The following is a 15,301-nucleotide window of genomic DNA, read 5'->3' as shown; positions in this document are numbered from 1 at the left end:
CAAAAGTGTTAATCGATTAAGGAGAGGCTGAGGACGCTACTGAAAGAGGGCATCATTGTCCTGACAGTCCTCTGAGCTTTGTTTTTTTAATTATTGTTATAATTTTTTTACATCATGGCTTCTGTTTCTTAGTGGCCATGAGGGACATTTGGATCTCTGCTAACGCTGAGCCGTCTGGAGGTGCTAGGGGTTTCTGGCCAGCTGAAGGACCTCTGCTTTTGCTCCTGGCTCTGCTCATGAATGATGTGCTGTTGCTGCCCCTGCAGGTTATTGCTGTGTAGTGCATCTAAACACAGAATAGTGCAATGACTGACATATTCTCTGGAAAACCTCAGATGATTTTGCATTGTCACCACTTATGTATGCTTTCAGAACTGTACTAGGTTGTGTTTCCAGTTTACATTACTAGAAAAGGAAAAGAGTGTTGATGAAAGCTAAAGATGCTCCCAGTAATGAAATAATCTTAATAATTAAAAGGTTTTTCCCTCAGTAACACATTTGCTTAGACACAGTGTTGAAATGCCAATCAAAAGCAAGTTTTGTAGTATACAAAATTAACTGTAAGATTTCAAAATTCAAAATTGTCCTTTGCACACAAAAAATAATGTTTTTTTTTAACTGCAGTGTCTTGCATAACAAATTCAGTACAATCAAAAGTATTAGTAGCCTATTAGAAGCTCAATTTAGAAGGAGCTGGGCTCACTCATGTGAGATCACATGACCTGCATGCCTAATAAATATTCACTAGTACAAAAATATAGCACTTTTGAGTGGTCATATACAGTTGAAGAATTATTAGCCCCCCTTTCGAATTTTCTTTTCTTTTTTAAATATTTCCCGAACGATCCAGAAAAACACAAACAAAAAGTGCTCTGGGGTAAGCTCAAATGTATGGTCGGTGCTCTTTGGGTAAGGGATTCATCAAAACAGCAACAAGAATCAGTCCAAGGCACTCGAATAAAGTGGAAAAAAAAAAAACTTTTTTCACTTTATTCGAGTGCCTTGGACTGATTCTTGTTGCTATTTCCCGAATGATGTTTAACAGAGCATCAGACATTTTCACAGTATGTCTGATAATATTTTTACTTATGGAGAAAGTCTTATTTGTTTAATTTGGCTAAAATAAAAACAGTTTTGACACCATTTTAAGGACAAAATTATTAGCCCCTTTAAGCAATTTTTTTCGATAGTCTACAGAACAAACCATCGTTATTAAATAACTTGCCTAATTACTCTGCTTAGTTAACCTAGTTAAACCTTTACATGTCACTTTAAGCAGTATAGAAAAGTCTTGAAAATATCTAGTGAAATATTATTTACTGTCATCATGACAAATATAAATAAATCAGTAATTAGAAATGAGTTATTAAAACTATTTTGTTTAGAAATGTGTTGAAAAAATCTCTCCGATAAACAGAAATTAGTGGAAAAAATAAACAGGGGGCTAATAATTCAAAAGGGTTAATAATTCTGACTTCAACTGTATATTGATGGCAGTTAGAATGTTTTCATGAACTGTGAGCTGATCAAATTAAGATTAGGATAAATTGTGACACACAATTTGAAAGGTATATATTTTATTTTAATGCAATGTGAACTTTATTAATGTGCTGTTGAATGCGAAAAAATATTGCGATGTCCCTCAATTTGTAAAACAATAATGCTTTTATAGCAGTTCATTTTGCAAGTGTATACAGAAACAAAATAAACATTAAAGTGTATCGCAGTTTTTTACACACTCCATCCACAAAAGTAGTTTGTTTTGTTTGATTTTACAAAGTGAGGGACCGGCTAAAAGTGCATTCTGTCAGTTAATCAATCAACAGCATGCCTGGAATATTTCTAGAAATGAATTTTTAATTTCTGGAACAGAGCGAGAGCTCAACAGGGATATCTGTGCGACATTTTCACCCTGTTCCATGTTCCTTGATGAGCTCTAATCAGTTTAAATTTGTAAACTTAATTTTGTATTACTATTATAATCACCATCATATCCTTCTATAGATGCATTTTACTTGACATTTTGTGAATTGCTGAAACTTGGACCCTACAGTAAGTGTGTCGGTTTACTAAGCCGAGCTTATAGATAGTATTGACATGATTGTTCTGGTGCCATAAGTGGTGTGGAGATGGATTGTTTTGTTTCAATTTGAAATGATATGCCTTGTGTTACTGTGTTTTTAAGCAGCGCACTTTATATGGAGATCGGACATGACCATAGAGACGGCCATTTCAAACGCAGTAGAAACCTCTTTTAATAACTTGTATATTCAGTTTCAGTCTGTGGTATTAGTCATGCTAATTAATGTAGATCAAGAGTTTTGTTTGTTTTCTGCATCTCGGCGGCTGAAGTGTCATGGCTGACCGTAAACGTGATCATAGCTTCTTTTGCAGTAGTTTTATCTTGGGGGTTCAAGACGATGAGGATGATTTTTGTGTAAACTATGAATGTGGAAAAAATGCAGTTAAATGTTCACACGCACACGCGCGCTACAGAAACCTCAAATGATTTCAATGAAACGCAAAGACAGTCTTGAGAGTCAAGGGAACTTGTACCCACGAGAGAGAGAGCCAGCAGCATAAAATGTGTTGTGAAATGAAGTTTTGTTTTTATCTTGTGTGAGGAGTTTACGCCATTTTCATTTGTACTTTTTAATCCGTGTTGATATTGCCATTGCGCTCCATTTAAATGCAATCAAACTGAAGCCAAAATGAATGTATGACGTATTTAAAAAAGCTTCAGTCTAATATTAGAAGTCTTTTCATTCAAGTACAAACTAGGCTTCAAAAGCTACCAAAAGACCCTGGTCAAGACAACTTTGTTGCCATGAACGCACAGCATGTGATTTGTCTTCAGACTACTTTGGACCAGAGAGATCTTTATCCTGGTTTCGAAACATCTACGAGCAAAACAAATATTGCTATTTTGCAGAGATAAGAATATGGAAAACATAAGTGAACTACCATCAACTCACTTTGTACTCAGTGTATTTGTTTTATGTGTTTTAATAAATCCCCTCCAATAAGAGTTAGGCTACGTTTCATTATTTCATTGTTTGCGTCCCATTCAAACGTTTTGGAATAATGGTTTAAAGTCTACATGAACAGGAACCTGCGACTGTTTTTTTGTTTTTGTTTTGTATTGCAATGTAGTCTCAGAGAAACTGAATATTAAATGAGTAAACAGTTGACGTGGCTTGTTTTTTCTACTGCAAGCTGATTGTAATGTAGGTATTTTTTTTCAGAAAGATCAGGAAAGGGTTTTAGAAAAGTTCTTACAACTGATTACAACCTAAGACACCTCCTCACCATTTCTGTTTAAACTGTTGCCAGATTTAGCTGACTTTTTCCAACCCAAAAGCTGTCCAAAACTTGCCCAAATGCACAAAAAAATTCAATATATAAGACTAATATTTTTATTAATTAATATTTATTTAAACCGAAATTAACTCGTTTTTTTTTTTAACTGTCATGATTTTTAAACCATACAGCAATCAACACCAGAGATCTGTTCTTTCGTACCTCGCTTAAACAATCTAAGATGATTTGACAGATACTGCATCTTTTAATCTTTATAACTGATCTCTGGCTTATTTGGTTTTTCAATTATGTTCGTGAATTAGAATAAAATTGTCTGGGTGAACTGATTTGAGTTCACTGAGTGTGTTGTGAAGGACAGATCTATGGATCTTTGAAATCAGGATCAGCAATGTAACGATTGGCCAACGGCACATGAGCGTAATGACATCATCTGATTAATATTCAATTATTCATGTGAGCAAAAGGACATAAAATTCTTAGTAAACGGTTTGTTGAATATGAAACGAAATATCTTTCCACGTGTTGTGGGCTGCAGGCTTAACACTTGTGTCAAGAGTATTTAGCAATTTATTTAGTTTTACCTTTAGAACAGAATTTTCTTTTTTACTTCAAACTGAAACTATATACTTTTTATTATTTTATTTTTTACTATTTTCCCAAGTGTTTATAACAACTACTGTAAGAAAATATCAGCATTTGGTACATACATTCACTGTTACCTTTGCTTGAAACGACCCGATCTAATCCTGTTTATATGAAATATTTTTGATGAAACAATCCTGTATTGTATCAAATCGTCAATAACCAAACCCAGCTAATTGAGTAATCCGTGTATGAAGAATGGACCCCAGCAGTCATAGAATCACAACATAATCGAATCATCACCTTCACATTGAAACACTGCCCCCCTCTCACTCGCACCCTGCACTTAATGTTGTGTAGATTACCTATTAGAGTCTGTTTTACATTCGTAATTGGGTATGAATTCGTCGAATTAGGTGTTAAATTGTTTTTTTTTACATAATTAGGTGCTGCTTTTTAGCAGATAATGCTTCTATGTTTGTTATTGTTTTCAATTGCGAAAAAAAATTATTTATAAAAGTGTTATAATAAACTGCTGTGAGTTTACTGCAGGTGCTGTGTGATGCGTGTGCACTCGAAGGAGTCAGATTTTGATACAACTTTCCTTCTCTTGTGGGTGATCACATGGTTTGCGCTATGAACTGGTCACTAACTGAATGAAGTAGGAGCACACAATTATGTTTCGTTAAATAAGTTGCATATCAAATTTACATTTCAAAACTGTTCAAATTTTGCCAACCCACCAATGCCATTTTTTACCCACACAAATTCAAAACCACCCAATCTGACAACACTGTTGTCAACACTGAAAGTTGGAGGGGTGTAGTTAAGAATGTTAGCCCACCCAATACCTGACAGACAGACATAATCTGAGAATCTAACTGGAAACAAACAGGAAGTGCATTTTCAGATTTTAATTTTAGATGACAAGGACAAACAATTCCTAATGCAATTCACATATTAATTGTTCACCACAAAACTATCAATGCGGGCTAACAAAATAAGGTTAGTTTTGATTTCATTTGTACTTTAAAGGAAATAAAAGGGAGGGGAGTGGGGGCACAGACTGGACTTTCTGGCGAAGAGCCTAGGGTTCGTTTCTGTGTGGAGTTTGCATTTTCTCAGAATGCAATGTGCTGTAATGACATTCCCATTCTCTAGTTGTACTTAGACGATGTTGCACTATTTACACAGCTGTGGTGAATATACATAGCATAGACATTTTACTGTCTTTTCTTTCTGTTAAACTTATAAAACTATTTCTAGATGTGCTGATGATCATAGAGAGTTGGAACAGATCTTTTAATTCCAGTTTCTTTGCAAGTCATGTTTTCTGAACATGTTTATAGGTGTTACTGCAGAGACATGTTAGTATGGACCTGTCACACAATTTGCTAGGTAGAGACAAACCACACTGTCACATTATTTCTAAGAAACATGCCAGCAGTAAAAAAGTTAAATGGTTTCAATAATACTGCAACAATTGAAATGATTGCACACTTTACCCAATTGGATTTACAAGCCATTCATACAGACATCCCAAGCCTTCGCGAAAGATAGCCTGGAAAGAGTCACCCACAACCTATGAAAGTGATACAGCACACACCAATTAATAATAAAAAATTTTAAACTTTAAGTGTTACCTATTGGTCTGCTTTTAGCTGTGGTATGCAGTGAGCAAAATGGAGGTTAGGTGCTTTACTTAAGGGCAAGTTAGACAGCACTTTGTTAGAGATAAATCACTTCCACCAAGTCTGGGAATCAAACATACAACCTCTGGCTTACAAGTTTAGCTCTAACCATTAGGAACAAATGCATTCTAGAGTTGTAAACTAACAAATACAGTAACTGACCACTGAATAGCAACAGAAAGAGGAGCTTTTGGTTTACCACTGGCAATTAAGTTGTTGCACCTACTGGTAAACCAACCAACCTGCTTTAGACCACAAATAGATGGACAAAACCAGCACATTACATTTAATTTACAACCAACTTTTGAAGCAGAGCATTCTTGAAACAGACATGTCCCACCACAATTCAAATTTGCCTTCTCTGAACATTAAGAAAATATTTTCAAAAAGGTTTAATAAATGCAGTGTATTTGAGGAAAAAAATAAATAAAAAAAATTCTGGGAATGCCAAAACCTCGGTTTGTAAAATGGGTCTTATTCCATTTAAACTAAAACTTGACTAATACACACCATAGACTCTGGCATGGAGACCAAGAGCACTTTAAACGAAAAGAGGGAAAAAAAAACCCCACAAAAGCAACATGTATTTTTTAGTGAAATTTTATTTTAAAACAGAACAAATCAAGCAATGCAGTTATGACTTCACCTGCTGCAACAACCTTGACATGCTGTAAGGAACACGCTTCGGAGTAGTCTGGAACTGAAGTTGCAATGGATCCAGAAAGCCAGGCTGGAAAACAGACTCATAGGTTGAGGCTTCTGATTGACCTTGTGCTGACTGCTGGTCACTGATGCGCGAGTCATACTGGTATGTAGCAGGTGTCAGCTGTGCAGTATTAGGCTGGGACATAGACTGGAACCAGGTTGGTGTTGACTGCAGACCACTGGATTGGGGAACAGACTGATAGCTGACTTGTGCTGACTGTGAACCACTGGGTGAGGGCAAAGACTGGTACCAGGTTTGAGCTGACTGCAGTCCACTGGGTCTGGGAACAGACAAATAGCTAACTTGTGCCAACTGTGGACCACTGGGTGAGGGCACAGTCTGGTACCATGCTTGTGCTGACTGTGGACCACTGGGTTGGGTGATAGACTGGTAGCTGGCTTGTGGGGACTGCAGATTAGTAGACTGGGGGACTGATGGGTAACGAGCTAGTGCTGCAAGTAAGCCACTAGCTGTGGACACCGACTGGTAGCTGGGTTGCCCTGACATTTGGCCACTGGGTTGGGTCACAGACTGGAAGCTAGCTGATGACTGCAGACCACCAGGTACGGGCAAAGACTGGTACCAGGCTTGTGATGACTGTGGACCACTGGGTTGTTGGACAGTTTGGTAGCTGGATTGTGATGACTGCAGACTACTAGATTGGGGGGCTGACGGGTAACGACCTAATGCTGCAAGTAAACCACTAGATGAGGACTGGTAGCTGACTCGTCCTGACTGTGGACCACTGGGTTGGGAGACAGACTGGTAGGTTGCTTGTAATGACTGCAGACCACTTGGTGAGGGCACAGACTGGTACCAGGCTTGCGCTGACTGTGGACCACTTGGTTGTGGGACAGACTGGTAGTTGGATTGTGATGACTGCAGACTACTGGACTGGGGGATTGACTGATAACGAGCCAGTGCTGCAAGTAAACCACTAGCTGTGGATGCAGATTGGTAGCTAGGTTTTCCTGACTGTGGACCACTGGGTTGGGGAAAAGACTGGTAGCTGGCTTGTCCTGACTGCAGACCAGTGGGTAAGGGCACAGCCTGATAGCGGACTGGGACCGACTGCAAACCACTGGGTTGTGGGACAGACTGACTACTGGGCTGTGGCACATACTGAAAGCTAGCTTGTACAGATTGCATGGCACTGGGCTGGGACACAGGCTGGTCGCTGGTTTGGGATGTTGGCACACTACTGGGCTGAGGCTCAGGCTGGCCACTGGTTTGGGAGGGCAAACTACTGGGCTCAGGCGGGGAATCAGTTGGTACTGACTGGGTTGCACTGGGCTGGGATACAGATGTGTCACTTGGCTGGCATGCACACTGGTAGCTGGCTTGTGATGTCTGACTACTAGGATCAGACACAGAAGGGCCACTAGGCTGGCATGAACACTGGTAGCTGCCTTGTGGTGACCCACTGGACTGGGACACAGATGGGTATCTAACCTGTGCAGAAACCAGGGTACTAGTCTGAGACTGGGGACTACTGGGTTGGGACACAGATGGGGAAGGAACTTGTGCTGAAACCAAGGTAATAGGCTGGGATGGAGACTGGTTGAGGGCTTGTGCAGACTGTAGAATACCAGGCTGGGACACAGATGAGCTACTGGGCTGGCATGCACACTGGTAGTTGGTTTGTGATGACATCTGGCCATTGGGCTGGCATGCACACTGGTAGCTGGCTTGTGCCGGCTGTTGTCCAATAGGCTGGGACAGAGACGGGCTACTGGGCTGGCATGCACACTGGTAGCTGGATGGGATTGATGGCTGACCATTGGGCTGGGACACTGACGGGCCACTGGGCTGGCATGCACACTGGTAGCTGGCTTGTGCAAACTGCGGTCCTTTGGATGGAGACATAGTTGGATAACGAACTTGCGCTGAAACCAAGATACTAGACTGGGTCAGGGACTGGTAGAAGGCTTTTGCTGACTGCAGACTACTGGGCTGACATGCACACTGGTAACTGGCTGGTCCTGATGACTGGCTACCAAGCTGGCATGAACACTGATATCCAGATTGTGCTGACTGCGGTCCACTAAGTTGAAACATAGATGGGGAAGGAACTTGTGCCGAAACCAGGGTAATAGGCTGGGATGGAGACTGATTGAGGGCTTGTGCCGGCTGTAGAATACCAGGCTGAGACACAGATGAGCTACTGGGCTGGCACACACACTGGTAGTTGGTTTGTGCTGACTGCTGGCCAGTGGGCTGGGAGACAGATGGGTCACTGGGCTGGCATGCACACTGGTAGCTGGCTTGTGCAGACTGTGGTCCAATAGGCTGGGACAAAGACGGGCCACTGGGCTGGCATGCACACTGGTAGCTGGATGGGATTGATGGCTGACCACTGGGCTGGGACACTGACGGGCCACTGGGCTGGCATGCACACTGGTAGCTGGCTTGTGCAAACTGCGGTCCTTTGGATGGAGATACAGTTGGATAACGAACTTGTGCTGAAACCAAGATACTAGACTGGGTCAGAGACTGGTAGAAGGCTTTTGCTGACTGCAGACTACTGGGCTGACATGCACACTGGTAACTGGCTGGTCCTGATGACTGGCTACCAAGCTGGCATGAACACTGATATCCAGATTGTGCAGACTGCGGTCCATTAGTTTGGGACATAGATGGGGAAGGAACTTGTGCAGAAACCAAGGTAATAGGCTGGGATGGAGACTGGTTGAGGGCTGGTGCTGACATCAAAATACCAGGCTGGGAGACAGATGAGCTACTTGGCTGGCATGCACACTGGTAGTTGGTTTGTGATGACTGCTGTCCATTGGGCTGGCATGCACACTGGTAGCTGGCTTGTGCCTGCTGTGGTCCAATAGGCTGGGACAGAGACGGGCTACTGGGCTGGCATGCACACTGGTAGCTGGATGGGATTGATGGCTGACCATTGGGCTGGGACACTGACAGGCCACTGGGCTGGCATGCACACTGGTAGCTGGCTTGTGCAAACTGAGGTCCTTTAGATGGAGACATAGTTGGATAGCGAACTTGCGCTGAAACAAAGATACTAGACTGGGTCAGAGACTGGTAGAAGGCTTTTGCTGACTGCAGAGTACTGGGTTGACATGCACACTGGTAACTGGCTGGTCCTGATGGCTGGCCACTAAGCTGGCACGAACATTGGTACCCAGATTGTGCTGACTGTGGTCCATAAGTTTGGGACACAGATGTGAAAGGAACTTGTGCTGAAACCAAGGTAATGGGCTGGGATGGAGACTGGTTGAGGGCTTGTGCTGACTGCAAAATACCAGGCTGGGCCACAAAGGAGCTACTGGGCTGGCACGCACACTGGTAGTTGGTTTGTGATGACTGCTGGGCATTGGGCTGGAAGACAGATGGGTCACTGGGCTGGCATGCACACTGGTAGCTGGCTTGTGCCGACTGTGGTCCAACAGGCTGGGACAAAGATGGGCTACTGGGTTGGCATGCACACTGGTAGCCAAGTGGTGCTGATGACTGTCCAGTGGTCTTGGACATTGACGGGACAACAGGCTGGCATGCACACTGGTAGTTGGCTTGGGTTGACTGCGGCTCATTGGATTGGGACATCACCATAACTTGTGCTGAAACCAAGGTAGCAGACTGGGACAGAAACTGGGCTTGTGTAGACGTCAGCCTACTGGGCTGGCATGCACACTGGTAGCTGGCTTGTGCGGACTGCAAGCCAATGGGCTGGCATGCACACTGGTAGCTGGGTTGGACCGACTGAGATACACTGGATTGGTATTTTTTATTTGCCGACTGCAGACCACTGGGCTGGGACAAAGACTGGTACCAAGATTGTGCGGATTGTATACTACTGACTTGGGGCACAGACTGGTATGTGGCTTGTGGGAACTGCCAAGCACCAGGTTGGAGCACAGGATGACGAGCTGGTTCAAATTGCATACCAATGGGCTGGGACACAAACGGGTACCAGGCTTGTGCTGACTGTAGACCAATAGATTGAGGGTCAGATTGAGAGCTGGTTAGGATTGGCTGATTGACATTTTGCAGTCTTAAGGGCACATTGCTGGCTTGGTTTGGCTGCTGGGCCAAAGACTGGTAAATGGCTTGAACAGATTGGTGGCTTGTTGGTGCTGACAGGCTAATAGGCTGGGCAACAGATGCAGAGCTGGCTTGGACTGGTTGAATATCGGACTGGTCAACCAGTGGTGAGCTGGCCTCAGTTGGTTGCTGCATGTCAGGTTGTGACTCACTACTAGTCTGCAGTGACGCTGAAGTGGGTAGAGACTCATTGCTTCCTGTTGTATCGACCTCAGTGGACACAGAACTAGAAACAAGACTTTCACTATTGACTGAAGATACAGGAGTGCCTTGGGGTTGACCTCTAGTATTGGACACAGAATCAGGCTTATTTAAATTGGGCACCACGCCAAAACCTGAAGAGCCAGTTTGAGGATTATAGCTTGCACTGTCATATACACCTTTAACTGAAGTGTAGGTCATATTGTTGGGTATTAGAGGCCCAGTGAAACCTCCTTGGTCATACAGATTCCATGGTCTAAGCCCATCCATCATGGGAAATCCAACATTATAAGACCCAGGATAAGGTTCACTGCCATAAACTACAAAAGAATTAAAAATAAGTCAATCCTAGTCACAGGGAAAAACTTAAACCATGATTGGATAAAACTTACCAGTTTTGATCTGGCCATGTAGACAGAGACTGAGAAGCGCTAAAGAGAGCCTGTAAAACAAAACAATTTCCTTTAGAGTTTGAAAGAACAATAGTCATTTAAAAAAAATAAAATAAATAATAAATTTATGTTTGTACCTTAAAAGTCGGATGGCAGGATCCCCCATTACAAACCCAACACAAAAATCTTCTTCCTCAGTGATGAAACCAGCTCAAAATAAAATGTTGCTGTTCCCCAACACATACTAGTGAGAGTAAACCGGTCTTTTTTATAGTGCCTGCAGCTACCTGACAATTCATTGTCATGGCAACTAATGGACCATTATTAGGTTCAGGTGTCTGTGATTATGAGAACTGAGAAAAAAAAGACAGCACGCTAATCATTTCCTTGGGATCAAATCGTTTTAAACTAGTTGGGAAAATAAGTGTTAGCAAAAGTGTGCAAAGTTGTGATTTATCTTCTACAATCTATTGTCTACAAATAATAAAATAAAATATTTGGTGATTTTTCACATTCCACTTTCACACACTATACTTTTTGTTAGTTTTCACAATACATGGAGTGTTGCTACTACTTTTGATCATGCTGTTTTCGCTATCTTGCTAAATTGCCAATAATTAAGTAGATAGCTACAATGTGAATGGTGTTGTTAGCTAAATAATGTGATAGTAATGCCATTATATGTATTGTGCATGTGTATACAAATGAACTTTTTCTAATGCTTGGATTATATGGTTATTTTTAATATCCCTAGTATTCTAAAAAAGAAATCAAGCTGCTGCTGACAATTGAGAGGTGTGTAGGTGTTTGATTATGTTAAGTGGAAGAAAAAAATACATGGACATTTGTATATAGTGTTTGTATAATTAATGCAACCAACGCGTGGCTAATTTTAAACTGTAGCATGAAAAAGATCATTTTGATAATAAAAGTTATGATTATTAAAACGATGAGCTGATTTCTTAAATAATAATATTAATTATCAAAATAATAGATAATTCAACAAGCTATACATTTGATCATGCCTATAACTGTCTGAAAACAGCAGATCTAGAGGACATTTAGACACTGTAAGTGCTCAAAAGACACCTTTTTTTTTTTGTAAGACAGGTGTTTGTATCTACACATATGCCTGTATTTAAAGTAATATTAGATGCATAGTTTGTATTTTGCCATACAACTTGCAAATCAAACATCCATTTAAAGCAGCAGGAATGCAAACTTGCCAGTGTTTTATATTGAAAGTTGGTCATCTTTGAGAATCTGCTGAAATAGCAATCGGAGGTTATTTTAGGCTTGAATACACTCAGTATCACACACAATACTAAAAACCTAAATAAAATTGATTAATAAATGAGATGTGAATATCACGTGAGATTTATGAATAACTCATATTTGTATGAATAATTGCTATAATTTGTCAATAATTAATATATGATATATACCACCTGAACAGTAAGATACTATTGTTTTCCTCAGGTTTTAAGCCTGATGTTAAAATAAATGATCTCCAAAATGTTTTAATTTATTTTACCTGTTAAGAGTCTAACTTATCGGTTACATGGTGAGTTAAAAAATAGATTTTGTTTTGGTAATCTTTTAATAAAATCTAACCATTTGCTTCTGTTTTGAAATTGCAATCCATCTCCAATTTCCAAACTGTTAGTTTGCTGCAAGTGAAAGATGAAAGGAGGAGAACAAAAACAAAGCCCTGACCTATTTAGTATTCCATTTCAATTAGAAATACATCACCATACCTACAATTCAGTTCAACTCTTTATCTTTAATTCTCTAACATTTACAGAATCATGGCAAAAATGGCAGTTTTTCTAAATAAAATATCTATTTAAATACATACCCTCATAATTCTGTCTTAAAGATTTTTGTAAGTATTGTGGAATATTGCATTAAGAAATGCTTAAAGAAAATTGTCAATTAAAAATAGTTGTGATGGGACCGACCACATTGTAAACATCTGATTTGATGTCTGTTATCACAACGGTTCGGTATCTTTTCCTCCCAGAATTGTCTTAAAATAATGCTCCCAAAAACTTGAAAACTGTGCTCCCTAAAAGCGGTCTCTGTATGCCCTCATATTTCTGTCTTTCATATTTTCCGTACACTTATTTTAATACTGCGTTAAAAATGCTCAATGAAAACTCCAATGCAGATTTATTTTGAAAATTACATTAAAACAATTGTACATTAAAAATAGATGTAATGGGACTGACCACATTATAAAACATCTGATGTGATGTTTTGGTCATTCTCAAGTCCCTTTGACAATGTCTGTCATAACATTCATTCATTCATTTTCTTGTTGGCTTAGTCCCTTTATTAATCCAGGGTCGCCACAGCGGAATGAACCCTCAACTTATCCAGCGAGTTTTTACGCAGTGGATGGCCTTCGAGCCGCTACCCATCTCTGGGAAATATGTCCTAACAGTGGTTCAGTATTTTTACCCCCCAGAATTGTCTTAAAATAGTGTTTCCAAAAACTTGAAAACTGTGCTTTCAAAAAGTAGTCTCGCGTCTCCAAAAGCCACTGTGTTCATTGCATTTTGTCTTTGTTTTTTGTGATAATTTATGGTAAAAGAATAAAGGTCCATGGTGGCTTTTATAACATAGTAAATTTGGTTTTTCTTTTTAATGTTTGCCACCAGTTTATCAGAAAGTGGCGATTTTGTTTGTTTTTACTTAAACAGTGCATTATTCCAGTTTAATTAGTATCTTTGATGGGAACAGCTACCAACATCACCATACCTAAAATTTATTTATATATTTTTATCTTTAATTCTCAAATGTTTACAGAATTATGACAAAAAATTTTTTCAAAAAAGTAAAAAAAAAAAAAAAAAAAAAAAAATATATATATATATATATATATATATATATATATATATATATATATATATATATATATATATATATATATATATATATATATATTTAAATGCATGCCCTCATATTTCTGTCTTTCATATTTTCCATACTCTTATTTTTGTAAGCATTGTGGAATATTGCAATAAAATGCGTAATAAAAACTCCAAGATGCAGATAAATTTTAAAAATAACATTAAAAATTTTACATAAAAAATAGGTGTAAAACAAAAAATGAATGAATGAATAATTTCATTGTCTCATTTAAGAAAGCTGATTTCATGATCTATATTATGATTCTATTGTTTTTTTAAATCAAATATTTATTATTTTTTTGAATGTATTGCATCAAAAAAAAAAAAAAAAAAAAAAAACAGAAAGGAAAATGAATCTCCAAAGCCATTGTTTTCTGCTGAGTTTGCACAACACTGAATGGTCACCCACTTAGCTAATACTATTTATTCCACTTTTGGCCAGCTTGAGGATGCCGTAATCCCTTGTCTCTCTTTCTGTCTTTCTCCCTCCCTCTCTCCTTCAACGGACTTGTCCTACACTGTTTTCCCCTTTAGCCCTAGAAACCCTGCCCCCTGGTCATCTAACTGGACTTTAATTGGCTGAAAAGTCTGGCAGCAGCTCAGCCATTGGTGGAGCTTAACAGTCTTTATACTTGTTCAGCAGGGGAGGAAAAGAGCGAGGGAAAAGAAAGGAGTGACAGAGGCACATTCAGCCTACGAGAGCAAGGAGGAGTGGAGCTGTCGGTGCATGGAGTAGGGAACTTGCTGCCTGTGGGAAAGTAAACAGCACAGGCTATTTGCCGCCCTCTCAGGGGCCTCAGTCCGGCAGCAGTGGCTAAGCGAGGGATGAGGATGTGTTCAAAGAGGCTGCTGATTTCATAGCAGGAAGTGCATGGGAGGCTGTTGGGATTAAAGTCCCTCTTGGGAGGTACTGAGGCTTTCCTGTGAAAGTACTACTGAGGACAAAAAGGTGAGTCCTGTTGTTTTATTGGTCTATCAATTTCACTTTTTTTTTTTCCTCAGATACTAACACTCCCCGTTCATTCAACAAAGCATGCAAGGGCTCCATGAAAAGGGGTCTTTTCTCTTGAGTGGGGGGTAGGAGGAGAGAAGACAGAAGAGGAGGCTGTGAACTCTCCCTAATTCCAAAGGCTCACTGGGGAACAGAGGGATCTTACAAAACTCCCTAAACCCAAATATACTCACCGACTCACAGATGGCTAAAGGGATAGTCCAGTAATTAATATCCAATTGCAAAATATTCACTTTCTCTTGACAAAAAGAATTTAAGGGTTACATGTTTGACAGGGTTTTGTACTGTAAACCGAATTCCATTTTTAGAATAAACCTTCCGTGTAACATAGACCAAACCATCAACATTTCTGACAGACGTTATACTTCCATACACTCATTTTTATGAGCATTGTGGAATATTGCTTTAAAAAT

At 39.9% G+C, this 15,301-nt stretch overlaps 3 protein-coding genes across 14 annotated transcripts in view; 2 read left to right on the top strand and 1 right to left on the bottom strand.

The window, feature by feature from the left end:
* The window catches only part of chd5 (chromodomain helicase DNA binding protein 5), a 76,164-nt gene extending 73,136 nt beyond the window's left edge, over positions 1-3,028 (top strand). For all 3 annotated transcript variants that reach the window (XM_073916840.1, XM_073916839.1, XM_073916835.1), the window contains one exon: positions 133-3,028. In XM_073916840.1, coding sequence (XP_073772941.1) covers positions 133-141 — 9 coding nt within the window. In that variant the 3' untranslated portion in view covers positions 142-3,028. The remainder of the gene's footprint in view (positions 1-132) is intronic.
* A 2,886-nt stretch (positions 3,029-5,914) lies between these two features.
* Positions 5,915-11,204, bottom strand: LOC137496709 (uncharacterized). The gene is made up of 3 exons (XM_068224359.2): positions 11,099-11,204; positions 10,962-11,011; positions 5,915-10,889 (listed from the first exon to the last, which is right to left on the bottom strand). The coding sequence occupies exons 1-3, from the start codon at positions 11,125-11,127 to the stop codon at positions 6,229-6,231; spliced, it is 4,740 nt and encodes a 1,579-aa protein (XP_068080460.1). The 5' UTR covers positions 11,128-11,204; the 3' UTR covers positions 5,915-6,228.
* A 3,350-nt stretch (positions 11,205-14,554) lies between these two features.
* The window catches only part of arhgef10la (Rho guanine nucleotide exchange factor (GEF) 10-like a), a 222,932-nt gene continuing 222,185 nt past the window's right edge, over positions 14,555-15,301 (top strand). For 6 of the 10 annotated variants that reach the window (XM_009306103.5, XM_009306101.5, XM_073916827.1 and 3 more), the window contains exon 1: positions 14,555-14,825. The gene's annotated coding sequence lies outside the window, so the exon portion shown is untranslated. Of the gene's footprint in view, positions 14,826-14,878; positions 15,092-15,301 lie in introns of all 10 variants that reach the window. The other 4 variants (XM_073916824.1, XM_009306102.5, XM_073916829.1 and 1 more) reach the window with 2 other exon arrangements.

This window comes from Danio rerio, chromosome 11 (genome assembly GCF_049306965.1).
Source record: "Danio rerio strain Tuebingen ecotype United States chromosome 11, GRCz12tu, whole genome shotgun sequence".
Taxonomy (NCBI): domain Eukaryota; kingdom Metazoa; phylum Chordata; class Actinopteri; order Cypriniformes; family Danionidae; genus Danio; species Danio rerio.
The sequence above is the reverse complement of the archived record's forward strand: the minus strand, read 5'-3'. Positions and strand labels throughout refer to the sequence as shown.